At 40.6% G+C, this 24,377-nt stretch overlaps 1 protein-coding gene across 3 annotated transcripts in view; it reads right to left on the bottom strand.

Moving 5' to 3' along the window:
* Nucleotides 1-13,014: 13,014 nt before the first annotated feature.
* NR4A3 (nuclear receptor subfamily 4 group A member 3) overlaps nt 13,015-24,377 on the bottom strand; it is a 38,434-nt gene continuing 27,071 nt past the window's right edge. For all 3 annotated transcript variants that reach the window (XM_036074140.2, XM_078061513.1, XM_078061514.1), the window contains exon 8: nt 13,015-16,259. In XM_036074140.2, coding sequence (XP_035930033.1) covers nt 16,012-16,259 — 248 coding nt within the window. In that variant the 3' untranslated portion in view covers nt 13,015-16,011. The remainder of the gene's footprint in view (nt 16,260-24,377) is intronic.

The raw sequence follows: 24,377 nt of genomic DNA, 5'->3' as shown, positions 1-24,377 counted from the left end.
TATCACCTTGGAAGCAACTGAGCTGGTTGAATTATGTAATAGCTTTTTCAAGGCTCAGTTTAGTGCTGGATGGGTGGCAAAACTTTCTCTTCGGGATAGATGAAGTAGACTTTTGTGTACCCTTTTATTAGGAGAAGGTTAACAAGTTTTCATTTGTATGAATAGCAATTTAATCATGTTATACAAAAGCATGGTCTTGTTGCTGTTTTTATTTGGAAATTAAATATGGTTAAAGAAGTATGTGTGGATACCAAGTTGATGGGACTGTGCTGGATTGTGATATGTCAACTTGGATAAACTGAGAACTGTATTTCCTAGAATTCCACTTTTTGTATGATTCTGAGTTAGACTTGGCTAAGAGAAGAACCTAGGTTCAAAGGCAGAAGTAAAGCAGTGACCAATACTCTCTGAGGATTATTGGGGTCAGGTGTGGTGACGGACAGATACAGAGGTGCTTAGTGGGGCCATCTTTTTCTTTCCCATTGGCATTTTTTTTTTTTAAAGATTTTATTTATTTATTTGACAGAGAGAGACACAGTGAGAGAGGGAACACAAGCAGGGGGAGTGGGAGAGAGAGAGAAGCAGGCTTCCCGCGGAGCAGGGAGCCCAATGCGGGGCTCGATCCCAGGACCCTGGGATCATGACCTGAGCCGAAGGCAGACGCTTAATGACTGAGCCACCCAGGCGCCCCTTCCCATTGGCATTTAAACATGTCTTTGCCATCTTCAAAAATCTCCACCCTGACCTCATGTCCCCTTCCACACTAACCCCTCTTCTTTACTGCTGGCTATATCCATTTTTACCATTCTCCTCAATTCTCTGCTACTGCTCTGGCACATCCTTCTCCCTAAAGCTGCTTTCACTGTTCTCCCTATACTCATTCTTGCTGGATTTCTATTACTATTATATGTTGATGGTGCTCAAGAATATATCTATCCAGATGTCTCCTCTGAGTTTCATTATCTGCATACCCAGTGGTCTACTCAACACCACCACCTGGATGATAGACAGGGACCTATAAGTCAGCATGTCCATAACTAAACTTATCATATTTCCCCTCAAAACTATATCTCCTTCATATCTCAGTGAAGAGCACCATCATCCACTCAGGTGTCCAAGCCAGACACCTGGTTTGAAGTCTTCTCACTTTTCTCCCTCCAACGGCCACTCTCCTTGTTTGGGTTTCCTTTATCTTTTGCTTGGATTACTACAATAGTCATTCTTCTCGAAGTTGTGAAGATCTAATTAAATTACACAACTAGAATGTACCATCTACATGCTAGGGTTTCTCTTCAGTGTAGATCCACATTAACCCTGAAAATGTGGTGTAATAAATCCAGTTATGAGAGGTTGCAGCCAATAGTGGGCTAAGGTGGACAAAAGGAAAACATGCTTACACAACAGTGGACATTTTCAGTGTGTTAGATGTGGTGGAAATGTTATTCATTCCATAAATAATTATTAACTTTTTACCATGGTCAGGAACTGTGGAGGAAACCGCAGGAAAAGGAGGATACTGCTAGGAAACTGCAGGAGAAGTTCCCAAGGCATTGATTCATTATATACTTTTCCTAGGTCCTGTGCTATGTGACTTGCAGGGAATACAAAGTCCCTATTCTTAAGGGACTCTCAACTTCCTCTAGTCACTACTGATGTCGAATGATATCTCAAATGGCCTCATCTACTGCTGAGCTCCTCCCATAGACAGTGTTTCAGTAAAGTTCCTTCCAGGGCCTATTATTTTTCAGAGAATAGATTAAGTCCAGAGGAAAAGAAAAAGTCAGTATAGAGACATATGTAGACTGTTGCCTAGATGCAAAGACTCTTTTCTGGTGACACATAGGGACCACCTCCTTGGGACCTGAATTAAATTGTGAGCAATCTCAGTAATGAATTCAGTCTTGTGTCAGCCCATTCCCAGAACCTCTGGCTTAATTATGAGAAGAAAACCTATTTATTCAGGGACATCACCACTTTGGGATAAATTCCTGGAAGTCATCAGAAAAGCAAAGGGAAGATCTTTCTCAGAGTCTCTTCTCTGGATTTCTCAGAAAGAAATGTTTCATGTTTGGCCTGTCAAGTGCTTTTAATTTCAGTCCATGGATTTGCCCCCTATTTAATTGTCTTTGAATTTAGGTCTCCTTGTCCATCCAGGGGCCCAGGTCTTCCAAGGAAGAGTAAGTCAACCTTTCTCGTGTCTTCCTCATCTTTCCCTGAGTATGTTCTTCATATTATCAGCTACAAAATAATAAAAATAATAATACACTTATAGTATTTTACATTTTACAAAACTCTTAATGGGTTTTAGTTCACTTAATCCTAAAGTAGCAACCCAGAGAGGCAGAGCTATGAGGAATCTGAGGCTAAGAGAAAAATCACTTGTCGAAGATCACACAGCTGTTAGACCGTACACCTCACAAGAAACCCAGATATTCTAACTCATATCCTCTTTCCACTGCTGCTCCCTACATCCATCCAGTGGCTGAAGTCATTTCTAGCTCTGCTCCATTTCAAAATTATTCTGAAGTTTTAATAAAACTGCAAGTAAATAAAACCAAGTAGCACTGAGGTCCCTCCTGGTAGACTAGCTTTGCTGTGGGGATGGGTCCAGCCCCCCTCCACCCTAAGCCAGGGCCCTAGGGGCCTACCAAGAGCAAGGAAATGCAGAAGAAAGTCACCTGAGGCAGAGTCCTCAACCTTGACTCCATGTAGAAAACACCTGGGGAGCTTTAAAAAATACTGAAACCTGGGTTTTAGCCCCAGAGACTTTTATTTAATTGGTCTTGGGGGCAGCCTGGCAACTGAGATGTTTAAAAAACTCCCCAGGTGATACTAATATGCAGCCAAGATCGAGAACTATTGCCTGAGGGCTTCCTCAGATTTACTTATTCCTTGTAGGACTTGTGGACGCATTCTCTCTTTCCTAAATGCTTATTATGCCAATCATATATAGTCATTGGATAAAATCTAGAAACTACTGACTAATCTTTGGATTAGTATCATAATTATTTCACAGAGAAATAAATACTGTTAACAATTTGGTGTGTATCTCCAGACTTTTTTCTATGTGGAGACATGTAAATAAACCTTATTCTTTTTTAAAAAATCAAAATGACATACATACATACTGCTGTGTTTATAATTTTTTTATATCAATAAATTCAAATCTATACCATTTCCATAGGATTTATAGCATTCCATTGTTTGGTGGTACCTCATTCAGTCTTTAAGAACAAATAGAAGTTTTCTTTTTATCTCCATATCCCTTTCCTTTCTGACAAGGTGACACTTGAAATCTTAGAGTATCATAAGAATGATCAAATTTTCCTGTTTCTTTTGGCTTCTGAGCCAACTCCAATTTATCTGGAAGAGTTACAATTAATCAAATAGTATGCCAACATGGAAAAGTTTTTTGGAGGGAAAGTTGGAAACAATTATTAACACTTAAGCCCCAATATTCTTTTTTTTTTTTTTAAGATTTTATTGATTCATTTGACAGAGAGAGACACAGCGAGAGTGGGAACACAAGCAGGGGGAGTGGGAGAGGGAGAAGCAGGCTTCCCGTGGAGCAGGGAGCCCCATGCAGGGCTCGATCCCACGACCCTGGGATCGGGACCTGAGCCAAAGACAGACGCTTAACGCTTAACGACTGAGACACTCAGGTGCCCCAAGCCCCAGTAATCTTAAAGAAACTCTGCGCTCTACAACCCTCAAAGTTCTCCCATGTCTTCAGTTGTTTGGGGTCTTTTCTCATATTGTGAAAGCCTGCCTGACTACCTGGGTAAGCTCAATGAGGAGCCCATGAAATAATGCTAAAAATAATTACAACTAGCGTTTGCATAGCACTTTAGAGTGGCTGATTCTAACATAAAAATAAGAACTAATTACCATTTGTTGAATATCCTTATCGAGACTCAATGAGCCAGGTGCTGAACTAGACACTTAATATAGTCTTCTATTTGATATTTCTTGTGAGGTCTATATAGTGGCCTATCTCCATTTTATAGATGAAATATCTAAGTCTCAATGGATTGCCTGAGTTCACATTTTCAAACTTCACTGTGTCTGAGATATCACTTCACTCCAGTCAGAATGGCTAAAATGAACAACACAGGAAACAACAGGTGTTGGTAAGGATGTGGAGAAAGGGGAACTCTTCTGCCCTGTTGGTGGGAATGCAAACTGGGGCAGCCACTGTGGAAACAGTATGGAGGTTCCTCAAAAAGTTAAAAATAGAGCTACCCTATGACCCAGCAATTGCATGACCAGGTATTTACCCAAAGGACACAAAAATACTGATTCAAAGGGATACATGCACCCCAGTGTTTATAGCAACTTTATCAACAACAGCCAAATTATGGAAGCAGCCCAAGTGTCCATCGACTGGTGAATGGATAAAGAAGATGTGTATATATAAGAAACAAAAAATCTTCGTCTCATGGTTTTACTCAGCATTATATCTCAGAGCCTACCTCAGTGCCTTGCGCTGTGCCTAGTGGAGAGCAGGCACTCCGTGCCTAGCTGACGGATGAAGGAATACTAAAATCACACGCTCTATCATTATTTCTTTTTATTTGTTTATTTATTTTTTATTATTTTCAGTTAGTCAACATACAGTACACCATTAGTTTTTGATGTAGTGTTCATACTGCCTCTGACTAATCAGAAATTCTTGCCCCAGAGAAGATTTTCTTTCTTTTTATTTTTCTTTCAAGTTTTTATTTAAATTCCAGTTAGGTAACATACAGTATAATATTAGTTGCGGGTGTAGGATTTAGTGATTCATCACTTATATACAACACCCAGTGCTCATCACAAGTGCCCTCCTTAATACCCATCACCCATTTAACCTATCTCTCCCACCCTCCTCCCCTTCAGCAACCCTCAGTTTGCTCCCTATAGTTAAGAGTCTGTTTTATGATTTGCCTCTCTTATCCCCCCCGCCCCACCTCCGCTATGTTAAACACTGTTTCTTACATTGCGTATATGAGTGAAATCATATGCTATTTGTCTTTCTCTGACTGACTTATTTTGCTTAGCTCCAACCACATCATTGCAAATGGCAAGATTTCATTCTTTTTTATGGCTGAGTAATATTCCATTGTATATATACTACATCTTCTTTATCCATTCATCAGTCGATGGACATTTGGGCTCTTTCCATAATTGGGCTATTGTAAATAATGCTGCTATAAGCATTGGGGTGCATGTATCCCTTCAAATCAGTATTTTTGTATCCTTTGGGTAAACAGAGGAGATTTTCATCCTGGGCTTTCATTCTCTAGCAATGATTCCTCATATAGTAGTGATTTGGTGGATCATGGAAATGTGCCTGCATTCTTTTCTTTCTCTAGGGCAATTGTTCTCAAAATGTGGTCCCTAGACCAACAGCATGGGTGTCACCCATGAGCTTGTTAGAAATGCAAACTCACAGATCCCCACTCCAGACTGCTGAATCAGAATTTCTGGGCACAAGTCTCAGGAAACTGTGTTTTAATAAGCTTTCCAGATGATTTCAATGAACGCTGAAGATGAACATTAAATTTTGAGAACCTCAGAGAATAAATGAATCCCTTCCTGTTCTGAGACTTATAATAATAGTTTAGCTTGGATGATTGCATGGAGGGAGGAGCCATTTATAGAGACTGGGAAGACAGGAGTGGCAAGTTTGGTTGGAAATCATGAATTTGGGTTTGTTAAATTTGAAATACCTATGGGATGTCCAAGTGAAGATATCTGGAGGCATCTGGAGCCTCTAGGTCTGGAGCTCATGGGGAAGGACTGAGTTAGACATATAGATTTGGGAGGTAGACATATAGATTTTGGGGTATTCATACATCAAGGTAGTTGAGGTATGAATAGGACTGCTCAAGATAGTGGGAGGCATTAGAGAAGAGGAGGGCCATTCTAAGGGATAGCATTATTTAAGGAGAGTAGGGGAGAGGTGCTCAAAGAAGAATCTGAGGACAGACATTCTTCCTTGTGAGTGACTTGCTTTGGACCATTTGTCTCATCTCCCCCTCTGAATTACAAGCTCTTTAAAAGCAAGGACTGTGTAAACTTTAATAGGTCCCTCAAATAAAAGTACATTGCTGCACAGCCCGTGAATAATTAGTAAATTCCTACCAGGATTCCACTTTGCCGTAATCCAATGTGATCAGAGTCACCAGCAAGATGTTTCCCCCAAAAACACTTATACAATTTCCCAATGGACAGTATGGCAGATTAAAAATAAGTGAATAAATAAAGGGCATAATGTGTAATCCACTGATATCCATGCTAATCACATTAATCAGAGTGAATTAATTACACCTGAAAACAGATGCAAAGTTAAATTCCTTAGAAAATCAATTCATTAAACTCATATTGGAATGCACAGTCAACAACCCCCATGTTTAGAAACTATTTAGCATGATTTGTGGCAACTTCTGATTTACTAACAAAACTGCTTAAAACATTTTTAAAGGCAATTACAATTACTGTCTGGTATTTGATGGAAAGAAATCTAGTCAGCATTGTCCCTTGTGTGTCAACTGTCACAATTTTCTAAAAATTTTGGGGCAAAAAATAGGCAGGCTCTACTATTTGCTAGCCTCGATTAGGGTTAATTCAATGTGTATCTGCAAATAATAGTGTTTAATGTAATCTCTCTAATTACAGATAAAACGCATTTTCAGTCATGCTCATCACTGACAGTATTTTGGGATAAGTTAAACTGACAGCTGCTTTCTAAAGGAAAGGAAAAAACAAACCTTCCCTGGGATTGTGTTGATTTTCTCTCTGTCTTTTTTTTTTTTTTAACATTGAAGTTCAGAAAACTATGAAACTAGACCTTTAGCTCTAGATACCAATTTTGAAATGACATAAGGAATTTGGGAATTTGATATGTTTTCCATCTCTCACCCCCATCAAAGTATATCTACCTTGAATTCACTCAAGAAGCATTTTCTAAGGGCTTCAGGGAACCAGACATTGTGCTAGGCACTAAGGAGATCAAGAAGGACTGGTTCTACCAAAGCCGTCTCCATAATTGGCCCCATTAGCCAAAGCAAGCTTCCTACTGTACTAGACATGATGGTCACAGTGCCACTATATTTACAGCCCCTTCAGAGTGAGACTATTCAAGTCACAGTATTTTCTTTTTTTTTTTTTATAAGATTTATTTATTTTAGAGAGAGAGTGAATGAGAATGCAGGTGGGGGGGGCAGAGGGAGAGGGAGAGAGAGAATCTCCAGCAGACGCCCTACTGAGTGAGGAGCCTGTCTCGGGGTTCTATCCCATGACCTGAGATCAGGACCTGAGCTGAAACCAAGAGTCGGATGCTTAACAGACTGAGCACCCAGGCGCCCTAAGTCATAATATTTTCTGAAGGGTCAATGCATGTTCTTCTTCAACCATAGCTGATTGGACCAGAGAAGTCTCAAGGGCACCTAATCCACAGATTGTTCAGGGACTTACAGTTGGCCTAGAAAGAAAAGTTGAGCTAAACTTATTAGATTTTCTCTTTCAGGAATAGGAATTGAAAAATGCTGAATAAGGTGGTCAGTGGCAAAAATAAAATTAGAAGGTGATGAGAGAAAAACCGTAAGAAAAAAGAATGAAGACTATGAGGGGGCAGGCAGCATTACGTCTACAAGGTTATGAAGTACTAGAAACAGAGGACCTAGTTCAAAGCTGAATGAATCAAGGAATTAATAAATAAACAAATAATTGTGACCTAAGATATCTTTGGCTTACTTGATAGTCTCAAAACATGAATGATTCATACTGAGTCACTATCTTTAATACACTTGACTTATTTTTTTAACCTATGTTGCAGATGGACTATGTTTCTTGCATCTTATATGTCTTAGGTGGGATATAGTTCAGCTTTGGGTAATGAAAAAACTCAAAATAACAGTGGTTTTAACAAGGAATTTATTTCTCTTTTATGCAAAGTTTAGATACGAGCAACCCAGGGCTGAGAGCGTATCTCATCTCAAAAAACAAAACAAAACAACAACAACAAAAACCAAACCCCCCCCCCAAAACCAAAAAGACAAACAAAGAAAACCAAAACCCTCTGAGACCCTTATTCCTTCCAACTTACTTTTCTCCAATCCCTAGGAGGTACCCTTATCTTCATAGTCTAAGGTAGCATCCATGTTCCAGATGGAAGGTGGAGAGAGGAATAAACAAGGGGCAAAGACACCAGCTATTGCTTAAGATAGGTTTCTAGAACCTGGGAAAGTCCTGTATGTGATTTTAGGGTGGAAAGTAAGGAAAACACCGGAAATAGGGATGACACCGGAAGTACAGCAAGACAGTCCATTAGCAGAGCTAAACAAACAGATGTGAAACCCCAAACTAGATCTAGTGTAAAAATTGGCAGAATTTGCAGGTATCTGGAGGAAGTCTTCGGATTTTTCTCTTTGTGGATTATCGAGTTTGAAACAATCTCTTCTAGATCCTAAGTAGAAGAGGTCCCAGCTAGCATGTGGGTTACATACACATCAGTTCTATTCCAAGACCAGCAGTATGTATAAGCCATCCTAAAATATCACCTATCATGATACTACTCTTGATTCTTCTCCAACTTGAAATTTCCACCCATAGAGCCACTTTCTGGGGCCAGACAATAATAATGTTGTCTCTAGAAGGCCACTGTCAAATGCCATCTGGAAGGAGAGAGTGACACGTAGGAGATAGTAACCAGATGACACTTTGACTTACATCCATTGACTTACATCCACTTACACGGGCCAAGCCCATGCCTCGGTGCAAGGAAGTCTGAGAAATGTGTTTATCCTGAGCAATCATGTGCCGGTCAGATATTCTATTTCTCTGTAGAAAGGTTTGGCAGCTTCTTATAAGCTTAAACCTACCTGGTAATTCCACTCCGAGGTTTTTACTCTAGAGAAATAAAACATGTTGACACACAGAGCTGTCGATAAATGCTGATGGCAATTCTATTCATAATTGTACAAAGCACAACGAGATGCCATTTTATAACCACTGGATTAGCTGAAACAAAAAATTCTGATGAAATCCAAGTGTGGGGGAAGATCTAGAACAGTAGGAGTTCTCATACATTGTTGTTGAGAGTGTGAACTGGTACAAATCCTTTTGAAGCCAACTGGTGTATCTAGTAAAGCAGAAGATTTGTATACCCCATAGCCCTGCAGCTCTACTCCTTGGTAAGCTCAAGGCAGTGATTCAAACTCTCATATACATCATGATCATGTGGAGGGTTTGTTAGAACACAGATTGTTGGGTCCCACACCTAGAATTTCTGATTCAGTACGTTTGGGGTGGGGCCTGAACATTTGCATTTCATTTTTTAAAAAGAATTCATTTATTTCTTTGAGAGAGAGCAAGAGCGAAAGAGATCACAGAGGGAGAGGGAGAGGGAGAAGCAGACTGCCCACCGAGCAGGGAGCCTGACTTGGGGCTCCATACCAGGATCCCGGGTTCATGACCTGAGCTAAAGGCAGATGCTTACCCGACTGAGCCACACAGACACCCCTGAAAATTTGCATTTCTAGCAAGTTCCCAGGTGATGGGACCCGGGACCATAGCATCAGCATCACCTGGGAACTTGCTAGAAATGCCACTTACCGTGTTGAAAAAAACCCCAAAACAACAAAATGATTAAAAAAAAAAAGAGGCAATAGAATAAAATAAAAACAGTGACCTTAAAAATCATTTTTATAATTATTTTTTGGTTTTAAATCACTTCCGTTTTTGTGTATATGTTTTACTTTGTTCTTTTCAATCAGTTTATTTTTCCAATTTTATATTATTTTAATTTCCCATGGAATCTTGGCAATGTAAAAAGCAAAAACACAAATGTAAAGGATGTACCCTTTATTTTTTAAAATAAAAAAACCCCTAAGTATGTATAAATGGACAACGAAACATAGGCAAGCAGCTTTGTTAGGTCGTATACTTACATGTGTGGTTTTGCTACATACTTAAAAACATCTTTGTGTGATTCTGAACAATTTATTAGAAACTGGCAGGAAAAAATGAGCAAGGGTGAGATGCTGAGGGAGCAGAAAGGAGGATTTTAGGAATCAGAGGTGGAAAGTGTGTTAGGAGACACATAGATTCAATGGGCAAATGCAGGCCAGGCTGCTAGGAAGAGAACAAGCCTGAGATGCTTAAGGACAGCCTGGTTCTCTGCAATGCCCTAGCATCTCTCTGCAGGGACAACAAAAGTAGATTCTGGGTGTCATGAGGCTGGTCTTTAAGGGGTTAGTGAATGTGGCTGGAAAGGGACAGAGAGGTGGTTGTAGAGTCCAAAGGAGGATGGCTATTGACTATAGAGCCTGAGTGGAAGTTTTAAATCACCTGGAAATTGGGAGGTTGGCTGGAAGCAGGAAAGAGTTGGGAGGGTTCAAACTTTTGAAGTCTGCTCTGAGGGTAAAGAGCATTTGTGTTGAGAGGGGGAAAGCATCAGAAATGATCTCAGAAGTGGAGCAGGGTTTCATTATTCTAAGACTCTTTGGGTATAAGGCAGGTGAGGGACAAAGTTAGAGACCTAGAGACAAAATGGTGGGGGCCTTGAGTCAAAGAGTCTGAGGGATGAGGAGGACAGGTGATAAGTCTGACAGGAAGGGAAATGAGGTGGAGTTGTGTATAGGATTGTTACTCTGGTGCCCATGCAGAATTCCTCAGCACTTGCTGATAAGCAGGTAACTGAGGGTAAACAATCTCTGTGCTCCAGAGAGGAGCAGGGGTCTAAAGACTAAGCCGCTGGAAGGCAGCCAGGGGTCAGCCAGGGGCCGTAGAGACATACTGACATGTGTTCAAATCTAATAGGGTCTTGGACACAGTACTTAACCCTTCCCAGCCTCTTTCCCCATTTTCAGACGGGGATGACAACACCATCTCAGAAGTAGTAAGTCTTAAATGAGATCATGTACGAAAGTATTTAGCAGAGTGTCTGACACACACAATAGATGCCTAATAAATATTAGATATTTCTTCTCTTCCCCTCAAATCAAATGCCCTTAGAAGCCCAGCATGAGGGATGGCCAGCATCACAGCAGATGATCGGAGAAGGGGCCAGTGACTCTTAGGCTCATTGATGGAACCATGAGATGGGCAGAGACAAAGAAAAAATAAAACAGGAATGACACTCTCCTTGCAATCCAAGCAAAACAGAACACACAAACAAAAAATATTGCCTGTTAGTGTCACAGTGCAATTCAGAGATAGCCCTGAGGAAGAATTTTCTGAAGCATTTTTTGAAGAATTTTGTTCATGGTGAAGGGTGTCAGATAATAGAAGGTGCAAAAACCCTCTTTGAAATTTGATGGGATTTTCAACTCCTTGGGCAAAGTTTGGAATTTTTCAAAAAGTATTTGGACAAGATGATGGACCATTTAATGCTCTTAGATTTTTATCCTTTCCATTTTTAGCCTTGTCTTAGAACAAAGGTTTACAAACAGCTTGCTCATGGAATAACCTCAGGTTCCTTCTCAGAGAGAAATGGGGAAGGTCTGATATCAGTGCTTGAGGCAAAAAATCACTTATAATCAAGATTATCCTTGAAGAGCACTGATATCATCCTTAAGCTCAAACATCAACAGTTAGCCAAGAGAATTGAAAGCAGGGTCCAGCAAAGATATTTGTACACCCATGTTTATAGCAGCATTACTCACAATAGCCAAAAGGAGGAAGCAACCCAAGTGTCCACTGACGCATGAATGGATAAGCAAAGTGTAGTAGAGACATACAATGGTATATTATTCAGCCTTAAAAAGGACACATACTATAATATGAATATTGAGGCCATTAGGCTAAATGAAAGAAGCCCGACACAAATGGACAAATACTGTAAGATTTCACTTATATGAGGTTCCTATAGTAGTCAAATTCATAAAGACAGAGAGAATGGTGGTTACCAGAGCTGCAGGAGGAGTGGATGGGGAGTTATTTTTTAATGGCTACAGAGTTTCAGTTGTGTAAGATGAAAAGAGCTCTGGCCACTGGTTAAACAACAGTGGGGATGTACTTAACAACACTCAATTGTGCACTAAATTAAAAAAAAAAGTCAACAATTAGCTTCCTTTGTAGTCTTTGTGCATTTAACTTACGAAATTTCAACTATAAGCATCTGCCCCGTATTTAGTCCTGAACTTCCCACCTCCCTCCTCGTTCAAACCAGACTTTTGCCTTTGGAGTCCCCTTTGGCTAAGCACCTATATTTAAATCCATATGCAAGATGGAGCTCCACCATACCTCTCATTCTTTTCTTACTAATCACACTGTATAGTTGAGGAAATGAAGGCCCTGCTGAGAAGCAAGAAGGGTTTGGCCCCTAGACTGAACATAGCACTTAGATGTCACAGAAAATTCTTTGTGTATGAACTGATGAACTAAATTATAGAGCTCCACATTTATTTTTTTGAGCCGTCAATGCACACACAAAATACATTTGCCCTAATCTAGAATATATGATGTTTGGGGTAGAGTTGAATGAAAGTTGCATTTGCATTGCCCACAGAGAGGCGTTTCTAGGCAATATAGAGTAGTGGTGTCAGCAAAAAGGCGGAGAGTACTGATCAATTTTGGAGAATTCTAATCTTGATTCTTGTAAATTCTGGTTCATAAACAATTGATATCCCATCATCTTGATATAGAAAAAATCCTTCATACCCTTAAAGAATATTTTTAGGCAAGAAATTATTAGCTCTATTAAATATTATATATATGTATATATATATATATATATATATATATATTTGAAAGAAAGTAGCTTCAAACACTGTACATGTTTGTATCTCCTCAAAGCATACAGCAGTGCTTTGTCCACAGGAAGTAGTCAATACATGGTTATTGAATTTAGAATGTCCTTCTTCCCAATCAGTAAGGTTTAATATATTTCCAATTCAGAATGCCTATTAATTTTTCAGTATTAGTAAGCCTTTAAAAAATCCATTTGGGGATGTGTTTAAGAGTTCACAGCAAATACTACATGAAAAGAATACTGTTAAATGAAGCATGCTTATTCAACACACCAGTAGCCATTGATAAAATGTAATTTAATTTAATCATTTAAATTTACATTGTTAATGTACAAGAGCATTTCTTTCAAACCACAGGTTAACACACACTAAAGAGCAATGCTGTTAGAAGAGCAGAGAAACTTTGGAAAACTCTGCTGTCTGAAATGAAAGCAAGGCACTCTCCATTAACAGCTGGTGGATTCCTGATTTCCGCCCACAGAAGGCATGTTCACACTGAGAGAGCTCTCCCACAAGGGAAGAATCACCTGCTTTAATTCTTGCTGTCCTCTTCTGAGCTAGTTGGGTCATCCACTCTGCATAAACTTGTGTGTCAACATTAAGACAAAAGAAGAGAGTTGAATTGATGGATTACGTGGGAGGCTCTCATAGTTCTTACAACTATGGAAGACAGAAGAACACTGGCTATAACCTTTATTTTCAACACTAGTGTTTGGACTTATAACTAAAAACCTTCATTCCTTCCAATGAATCACGGCTAAAAAGTCTTTTCCTTAAATCTGATGGGTGTAAAAATAAAAAGTAACAGCATTTCTCCAGGGCTCTGGTTTTTCTGTTTGTTTTGTTTTTCTTTTATGGACATGACAGAAAACAAGGATTAACTTTCCAATACTAATGGTGCACAAAAGGGTTATGTATGCACAGTATTTCTAATTTATTCAAATTCAATTTGAATTTGGTCTGAAGCTACCTTGTATGAAATGTTAGCTTTCCTGATATTTAATAATGTTTATTATGTTTGCATATACGCTCAAAAAATTAATGCAAAAGTACTACTTTACTCATGGTTATCTGATAAAATGTAAATATTACTGATTATTTTTAAAAGCCTGTTTTCCTATAGATGAAATAAGTTGAGTAAAAACACTATGGAAAGGAGAATTAGGTCCTAGTCTTGATTCTGGTACTAGCCTGTTGGACCTGGGCAATTTTTACTTTTTAGTTTTCTCCTCTATGAGTTTCGAAGGGGTGGGGCACCAGTTGACAAGTATAATGTTCCAAGAGCCTAATGTTGCAGACCCTATCACCTGGATATAAAAATAATAATATTTCATAAAAGCTCATACAAACATAATACATGATCAAATATCAGAATGAATCTTGGGGGAAAAAAAACATATATGCTTTGCTACTGGGTTATCCTTTGCAGCAATTAGGCAATTCATTTGGCATTTGTTTGATTGTATAATTTAATGACAATATAAACAGCATAGTTTTGTTATTTTTTCTTTAAAAAGACTAAAGCAAAAATGATTTAAAGCTAACAAAAACTACTGTGACATCAGTTTGACATTCAAAGTTTGTTTCTTAGCAAAATGGCCAAAGATATTTTGACTTGATACAGAGTATATAATATAAAGACTTTTAGACCTAAAAATCTTCAAACATTATTTGAATTTAGCAAAACATAAGCAAAATTTTAATATCAAAGTGCTAAACAGTACTGCCTTAAAAGTCACTGCAAATGAATCATAAAATAACTGCATGGGAAGTAACATTTATTGTACAAATGGTTAATAAAAAGACACATTATAAATATATATATATGTAACCTGCTATATTTATATATATATTTGTTTATTTAATTTCTAATTGGTGTATCCAAGTCACTGTGAACACCCCATTTAAGTACTCTGTAACTCAGCTTCCAGGAGCTGGTGGTCTTGCAATAAATACAGGCAAAGCTATTACAATATAACGTGCATACAAATGTTTATACAAATAAGGACACTATGCAACAAATTATTTCATAGTAATATGGCATCGACAGTATAAACATACAAAAGGGAGTACGAACACGGAATGTTGAAACGCAACCCACTAATCCGGTCTAGTAGTCACATTCATACTATTATTTTTTAAATAAGACTCGCTTGCTCTCCAAAATTGTCTTTGTAACCAATAACAAAAATTAAATTATATATATTTTAAAAATCGTATTACCTCTGGTGTTTACCCTGTATGATCAGTTCCTACTTATTTGTATGTTCTTATTTAGGGATCAAACACTTGAGACTCACTGAATGCTCCTGGGGCTTCTGAATGAATGTGTCAGTCAGTTGCTATTAACTGAAGCAAGTTTAGGGAACTCTGTCTGGGTTGATAGAACACAACCGGAACAGCTGTATGCAAGCCATTTTATGATCTGAGCCCCTTTCAGGACAGCTGGACAGTCAGGGCAGAGATCTGGATCCCTTAAGAATGACCTAAAATCTTAGATGGACCGTACCTCAGAAGGGTTCTACAGGGCAGGTGGACAAAGCCTCTGCTAGGAAAATTAACATGTGTCATTTGCCAACATGACTGCCTCTTTTTTATTTCCATATAAAATAAAGGAGAGTTAATAAACAAGACTTAGTAAGACAGCACTTTAAAAATTGCACTTGTATATGGAAGCGAACAACCATTATCATTTTGCTATGTCTGATTTATAGGTAATCCTCATCTTTCACCATTTGTTAAAATAAAATAAAGGAAGAGAGAAATGAAGAAGAGAGAATTTCTGCCTTGTTTGCACCACATACATACCCTTGATACGGGAAGTGTATTCTAAAGATCAACCCTTAAGACACATCCTACCCTGGCGAACAACCCTTGGCTGTTCTTGTTTTTAAATACAAAGCCACTATAATTGTATTCCCCAGAAAGAGTTTTAAAACAGTTATATTATCCTTTTTTTTTTTTTCCTGCTGGGATAGCATCGTCCAAAAGTGCTTTGTTAGCAATTTCTTAGAAAACCCTCATGAACTATACCCTCCCCTCCCACACCAACCCCAAAGCCTAAATATAAAACACAACCCCAACACAATACTCTGCAAGTTTTCTGGCTTTAGGTTGTAAGGAAAAGTGCCAGAAAGAAAAAAAAAAGTCTTTTCTACAGGAGCTGCTTTTTCTCTTAAGGAAGGACAGAAAATGGTAGGTGTCCAGACCCATTCCTCTGCTGCTTAGCAAGTAGGTGCTGGCCACTGAGGCGGCTCCCCGCTCTGGCTGCTCCCGTTCAGAAAGGCAGGGTGTCCAGGAAGAGCTTGTCGATGATGGAAGGTGGAGACACCAAGTCTTCCAGCTTCAGGTAGAAGATACGCTGGAGGCCCAGGGTGCAGATCTTGCGCAGTTCTACCAGCGCACCCAGGACCTTGGGCTCACTGGGCTCCAAAGCCTGTCCCTTACTCTGGTGGTCTTTCAAGCTGCTTGTGATCTTGTTGCATAGCTCCTCCACTCTCTTTGGTTCTTTTAACCCATGTCGTTCTGCAGAGGGATAGAAAAGGGCAAGTTCAGGAAGCGGTTACATCTTAAGAGACTTTGTTTTTTTCTGTTCTTGCTTTTCTCTTTTTTTTTTTTTTAAAGTAGGCTCCATGCCCAACATGGGGCTTGAACTCATGACCCTGAGATCAAGAGTTGGATGCTCTATCAACTGAGCCAACCAGGCACCCCCATCATTTTTTTTTTTTTAGATTTTATTTATTTGAGAGAGAGAGAGAGGGAGGGAGGGAGCATGAGTGGGGGTGGGGAGGGGCAGAGAAAGAGAGAGAGACAGAAGCAGACTCCCGCTGAGCAGGGAGCCGTATGTGGGCCTCGATCTCAGATTCCAGGACCCTGAGATCATGACCTGAGCCGAAGGCAGATACTCAGTGGACTGAGCCAGCCAGGTGCCCCTGGACACCCCATCTTAAGAGACTTTGCATCCTGAATTGAGGCCTGTGTCTTCTTCCACCAGTTGGGATAGCATTTTACAATCCAAGCGCCTCCCTCTTATAGGTAACTCATGGCCTTTGGTATCAAACGGCACCAGGGTTTGAATCCCAGTCCTGCCACTTCCTCGCTGTGTGCTCCTGAGTTAGCCTCTTAATTTCTGAGCCCCAGTTTCCTTATAAAATGAAGGTAATGATCATCCCTAATTTAGGGTTTCTAGAAGGACCAACTTAGGTGAAGCACACCGTTCCTGGCCCACAGTCACACTGAATGAATGACAGAGCGGTAATTATTTTGCAGACATCATCCTACAAAAGCCCTGTCAGGAAGCAACTCTTCTTCAGAGTGACAAAGAAACACATCCAGGCAAATGAATTAATGTTCCCATCTTAACAGGTGGGGAAGGGGGGCGGTCTGTAAGTTCCATTTGCTAATGCAAGGGCTGCCCCACGAGACCCAGCATAAAGCACATTTCTTGTGTTTTCATGCTAACCAGCATTGAGAAGAATCCAGCTTTTCTTTTCCTTGTTTTTGGCCCCCCTTGAAACACCTATTGACCTACACCTGGCGCTCTGTACAAAATACACACGTCTTCCTGCTGTGGAGATGGAAAAGTCAAAAAGAAAGGAAGAGGCCCAGTGTAGCAAGACATGAACACCTGTATCTCGTATTTTATAAAACAAGATATAAAGGGATCCCCATGTTAAATATTATGATCTCCTATTTTATTTTAAGGTTAAGTGATTTTCCCAAAGTCCCAAAGATTGTGTCCTCCTGCCCCAGAGTAATGTTGCTTCTTTAATCAGAAAGGAGCCTCACGTCCAGCACAAATCACTTTGCTCTCCCTCAGCATTTAGATACCAAAGCCTCTTTCCTGAGAGAGGGCTTGGCCCTACTTATTTCAGTCAGGGTTTTTTATCTCTAATATATTTACATGTAAAAGAATAATTCTTGTGGGATGGAAGACATCCTTCCAAAGGGAAATCAAGCGACAGCGTCTAATTTTTCCTGCGTTTATTTTTTCAGTTGGAGGTAAGTATTTTTTAATTTTTTTAAATTCTGGTATAATTAACGTACAGCATTATATTCGTTTCAGGTGTACAAAAGTGTTCAGTGATTCAACAGTCCTAGACGTTACTCAGTGGTCATCAAGATAAGTATACTCCTGGGGCGCCTGGGTGGCTCAGTCGTTAAGCGTCTGCCTTCGGCTCAGGTCATGATCCCAGGGTCCTGGGATCGAGCCCCGCATCGGGCTCCCTGCTCTGCGGGAAGCCTGTTTCTCCCTCTCCCACTCCCCCTGCTTGTGTTCCCTCTCTCACTGTGTCTCTCTCTCTCTGTCAAATAAATAAATAAAATCTTTAAAAAAAAAAAAAAAAAAGATAAGTATACTCCTAATCCTCAGTTGGGGATATTTTTGTTAGGGAAGTTATTTCCTTAAGACAAAAAAGATTCAGTTAGCAAAATGAAGCAAGACCCAGACATTTCTTTCTTCTCTTGCCCTAAATCAAAGGAGGCCCAAGGACCAGGAGTTCTGCACTCTTCCCTAGGTTGGCTGGTTGTGTATGACTTGGGTAAGTTCCTCCCTCTTTAAGGCTTATCATAAAAGGAGGAGGCTGGATGTAATGACCTCTCAGGTCCCTTCCAGCTCTGATGTGTTATCATCACATTAAACTACAGCCATGAAAACTGCCAGCAGCATCTCGGTTGGATTGTACCTGGCAGGCGTCTCACATAGAGCAGAGGGCACTGGTCGTGCAGCCAGCCAGAGCTGAGCTGGGTTTCTGTGCTGGTTACTTACTAGCCATGTGATCTCATCTCTTTGAGGTTCCGTGTCCTTCTAGGAAAATGGGGATTACAGGGTGGTAGATATACAAGTCTTTATTGTATTCTTCTTCGTTCCTTTCTGTGTGTCTCTTTTTTAAAGATTTTATTTAAAAGAGAAAGAGTGTGCATGTGCATATGCACGTAGGCACGTGAGAGTGGGCTCGGGGGGAGGTTGGCGGGAGAGGGGGAGAAGGGGAGAGAGAATCTTAAGCAGGCTCCATGCCCAGCACAGAGTCTGACGCGGGGGCTCGATCTCACAACCCTGAGATCACAACCCGAGCTGAAATCAAGAGTCGGACACTTAACCAACTAAGCCACTCAGGCCCCCCAAGATTTTATTTTTTAAGTAATCCGTATACTCAGTGTAGGGCTCAAGCTCATAACCCTGAGATCAAGAGTTGCATACTCCACAGCCTGAGCCAGTCAGGCGCCCCGTTTTCTGTGTGTCCTAAATATTACACAATAAATTGAAAGAAAAAGCCCAACTACAATAAAACCTACTTCCACGGGTTATTGTCAGGCTTAACTAAGATGCTGCTCCGTGAAGGCCTTCTGCCAACGGCAGCGCGTTACACCCGTGGTACAGTCAGCCCCCACAACGGCGCCTGCCGCACGGCAAACGGCTGGCAACCGCAGGGTCAAACAAAAGGCGGCAAAGTGCCCTGCTTCTCAAGCTTTGCAGTGCACGATTTTGCTTTTCCCAGGAAACTATTAGCTAATCAGCCCAGGTGCAAACCTGTCCTCTATGTTTATCTCTACTGCATACATAGTCCCTTTGTTTAGTCTCAAAAGACGTACCCAGGAGTGAACTTCAAGAGAAATTCTGCCTGCAACGGTGTTCTTCCTAAAGTTTTACCCCCCCGCCCCCCAAAACACAAAAAAGCAGACTGCAAGTTTGGCAGTGAACTTCAAGAGCTGTAAAATGTTCATAAGCTCTGACCAAGTAATCCCACTCTTGGGAATTTATCTGAAGGCAAAATTCAGCAGAAGACTAAAACTGTATGCATGAAGACATTTGGGGTAGCAGTATCTATTTAAAAAGTGGGAAAAAGATAAGGGGTGGAAGAATAGGGAAACCGCTAAATGGTATATGCACATAATGGAAGATTCTGCAGACATCAGAAAGGACAAGTAGGAAGGCTATGAAGCAACATGGAAAAAAATATATAATACCACATTAAAGAAAGAACAGAACATAAAATAGTATCTAAGCTGTGATGACAGCTATGCAAAATTTATTTCTGCTTATGGAGAAGGGTCAAAGGAAACAGAAAAGTGAGAATATTTATGAGATTGTCAGCTAACTCTTTTCCTTTCTTTTAAAATTTCCCAGTTAGCAGTATTTGTATATTAACCTGTTAACATAGCACAATCTGGGATTTGGTCTCTCTAGCAGCTGTAACATGATCAAACAGTCATCTTGCGGATAGTAAATTCTATTAATACCAAGCTATATCAAATTAGGTTCACAACCCGGGGAGAGATGCTTTTCCCGGGATAAAATACCAATCCATTGATTTAAACTTTGCCTTTCTTTCAGTGCCCCATGTCTTGCATTATATTCAAGATCCCGTATTCATCTTCAGGATAAAGAAACGGAGCAAGGTGTTGGCTGCGTTTGGGGAGGGGCTTGATTATGGAACCTTATAACTAGACTTTCTCATGGCCAAACTCACAGAAGGTGCCTCAGAGTTTTCCCTGCTCTCCAACCAGTTGTGACTGCTCAATAACTATGGCAACCATTATTTATTCAGTGAATTCAAGTGGAGATCGATCCCTCCCTGCCAGCTGGATCAAGCCTAGGCCCGGAATTCCTTGAGGAATTCAGAGACACTCCTGTTAGAATCCAAAGGCACCTTCTTTGTTGTTTCGAACAGCTACTGGATTTGTGGTTTCTTTACTTTTTCAAAAGGGCTGAGATAAAAATTCAGTCTCCATGCAAATTTCTGCCAGCAGTTAGAGAGATTTCCAAATCACCAGGGAGTCACCAAGTGGCGGGGGACCTTCCCAGTAATCTGAAATTCCTTAAAACCCCAATCACTGACGTTTTAGTTTAAGGGACCTCCTTTCTTTTTGGTGCCTGGTAAACACGGTTGCAGTGCTGACAGACAGAGACTCGATCAAATCTGGGGGAAGTCGGACATTTGGATTTCCCCCTTCCTAGAGAATCACACACAGATTTTCGTGTAAGATCTTTGTCCACCATCAAACAAAACAAGCTCTTCCAGCATTTCTTGCTCTTTGATCTACATCATTTTTATCCAATACTTCTGATTCTGAACTCAGCTTTCTGCATCCAAACCTTTAAGACGCATCTTATAGAAACGGTTAAGTAACGCATTTATGTGTCATGACCGTAGTACATATGAGTTGGAAAGGATCTGAGTGATTTAGTTCACACTCCCACCCAAGACAAAAGTCCCTACCGAGACGTCACAAAGACAGTGCCCGGCACCAGCTAGGTAATAACAATATACTTAGTAGCACTTTATATTATACTCTTTTACTTACATTATTTTATCACACCCTCTCAACATCCTTGTGAATCAGGCAGGACAAAGATGATCTTTATTTAATAGATAAGAAGGCTTAGGCTCAGAGAGTTAAGTGACTTGCCCACAGTCAAATTTAGCAAATGGCTAATTTATTTTGCTCCAAGTCCAGACATGTTTCTATTATACCAGGATGCCTTGAACAACATATGAGAATGTTCTTCATCCTGAGATGAATTCAGCCTCCCTATAACTCCTTCCTACTTTCTGTGTACCTGATTAACTAATTGGTTAATTACTTCTTTCAACAAATACGTACTGAGTGCCTATTCTGTGCCTAGCAATGGTATAGCTATTGGGGTAGGGCAGTGAACAAAACAGACAGACAACAGATCATATTCCTGACCCGTGTGGTGTTGGTATCTAAAGAAACTGTTGGATTCCTATACAATTTTAGCTATCCGTGCTGAGAGAGGAAGGGAGGCAGGTGGGAGGAGGAGAGAGAGGAGGGAGGGAGGGGGAAAGGGAAGGAATAGGAGAGAGGAAAGAGGGAGAGAGAGGGAGAGATTGAGTGAAATAATTTAGCTATTAAGGTCTGTGCTCATGGTTTTCCCTTTTCACCTAGTTAAGACCTACTCATCCTGTATGCAGATCAAATTTTTCTTCAAGGGAATTTTCCTTTTTGCTCCCAGTTTAGATCATGTTCTCCTATAGGCATTCTATTTTTTCCCTTTGAAGGATATAACACGGCGAAATCAGATATTTATCTGACTCTTGCCTGCCTCCCCCATTAAATGTGAGCTCCATGGGGGCATGGGCTGTGTTTGCCCACCATTATACCTGCAGCACCAAGCTTACTACATAGGAGACACCAATAACTATCTGTTCAATGAACATGTACATGGAGGAACAATGACCTGTAAAATATGATTAAATGATACTAAACATGTAGGCTGCTCAGAATAAATACACAAGTTGGAAATTATTGAGCAGCACACAATGGTAAAGAACTTCACAAACTTTAAAACCTACCACATTAGAAGCTTTGGAGCCAGATTCCTGGATATAAAACCTAGCTCGGCCACTAATGAGCCCGCTGACCTTGGGTCTGTTTCCACGTTTGTAAAATAGGGCTGATAAGGGTACCTGCCTCTTGGGTTGTGGTGAGAATTAAATGAATTAATACATGTGAAGTATTTGGGACAATGCCAGCATATGGTTAAGTACTCAAAAAATATTAGCAAGTATCCTCTATGTCTAAAACTCAACTCATTAACATCTTCTTCAACTCAGCCACTTCTCTGAGTTTGCCTATGAAGGATTTCCCCGCCCTCCCCATCGCTCTCATAACCCTGTCTAATGATTCCACCCCCTGGCCATCATAGTTAATCCATTGCAAGAACTTTGACTATTATCTCTGTGATGTTCCTTGCAGAGCTCCTCCTCTCACTCTCACTGCCTCTGGGCTAGGTCTTCAGTAACTATTACCTAGATTGTTTCCATAGCTCTTGGCTGGTCCCTCTGCTTCCCATCTCTGCTGTAATCCATCCCAGGTCCTTCCAAATCTACTTACTAAACAACATTAAACAATAGAGCACATGTAAAGCTCGTGGTGCAGTGCCTGGCACGGGGTATTTTAAAATGGTAGCTATTGTTAGTTTCATGGAATCCTAATCACCATTGGCTTTCATTGTCCCTGGCTACTCAAGTGTGGTCCCTGCCCCAGCAGCATCAACATTACCTGGCAGCTTGCTAGAAGCGCAGACTCTCAGGCCCTGCCCTGGACCTGCCTCATCAGAATGTGCAGCTTAACGAGACGCTTAGTGAGTTCATGCACACGAAAGCTGGGGAAGCTCTGCTCTAGCCAATCCTGGTCCCTACGAGATGCCTGAGCCAGTCTGCACCCGGCATCCATCCAGTCTCCTAACTGGACTCCCCAATGCCGCTTGTCCCAGTATCAAATAGTTCTATCACAAAGTTTTTCTTACATTGAGCTGAATTTTTACAGTCCCGGTTCTGTCTCTTGGGCACACACAAGAAACAGATTCTCTTCCTCATGGCAAGCAGCAGGGGATGAGGACAGGGTGACGGTAGCCATCAGGAGACCCAATAGAGACAAGCAATTCCTTCTCCTTCCGAGCAGGTCTCAGGGCACAGGCCAACACGGAGACAACAGTATACGGCTGCAGCCAAAGAGGAAAGCTAACACTAACCAACAACCAGGACCTTCCTGCTCTGCTCTGAGCTCCACTTCTTGGGGAAGTCATCTCACTGCTACTTCTCATTGCATATGTAACAGCCTTTACTGCAGGGCGGTCCCCAGAGACACGGAGCCCCTGCTGATCAGGAAGCCACAAGCTGGTCAGCAGTCTGTGCTGAGGCTGTGGTAGTGATTTGCAGTCTGTCTGTCTTTGGTTTATTAGAATATGTGTCTGTCTCCCCAAGGAGACCACAAACTCTTTGAGGATGAGGGATTGTGTGCCTGGCGCATAGCAGATGCTCAATAAATACCACTGAATTAATCTGAATTGAAATACGGTAGTCCTCAGGAATTCAGACTATTTTCTAACAACAAAGTGGTGGGCTAAAAATAATTAATTTTCCTAATTTGGGAGACTTTCTGAAGTTCACAATTAACCCATTCATTTAACCAGTATTTGCCATGTGCCAAGACATTTTTAAATGCCAAAGTAATTATAAAGATGAATAAGACTCTTCCTGCCCTTCAAGAAACCCACAGTCTAGTTAGAGAAGAAGAGACACAAATAAATTATTTAATATAATGTGTATGTGCAATTGTAGGGATGCAGGAAATTGTATGGATTCTCAGGAGAATGCTAGCTCTTCCTGGGGGTAAGAAAATAACATTTAAGATAATAATAATGAAGGTTTGTCTAATATTTTTTTTCTCTTCAAAAGACACACTAGCTCATTTAATCTTTATAGGAAACCTACAAGTAGACACGATCATCTCTGTGAAAAATGAAAAAACTGAGATTCAGAGAGTGTAAGGAAAAAAAGAGAGAGAGTACATAAGAAATTAGCCCAAGACTGCACAGCTAGGAAGTAGCAGAGTGAAGACTTGAACTCAGATCTCCAATCTCCAAATCCCAAGACAATCCCTACCCCTTTTTAAAAAATGATATTGCCCTGCCAAGTTTTACACTTAGTTTTCTTTGCAATGCAGCGGATGGCTATATGGGATATAAAAACACGGTAACCAGGTAACCATTTAGAATGAGCAGGGGAGCTCTGGGAAGACAGGTGGTGGAGGGTATGGCAGGATCAGCCACCTGCCTGGCCCTTCTCCGTCATTGTTCATTGCTTTCTGTCCCTGGTTCAGCCTTCCTTCCTGTTC

Source organism: Halichoerus grypus, chromosome 14 (assembly GCF_964656455.1).
Source record: "Halichoerus grypus chromosome 14, mHalGry1.hap1.1, whole genome shotgun sequence".
NCBI lineage: Eukaryota > Metazoa > Chordata > Mammalia > Carnivora > Phocidae > Halichoerus > Halichoerus grypus.
Note: the sequence above shows the minus strand (reverse complement) of the source record. Positions and strands in the feature narration are given on the sequence as shown.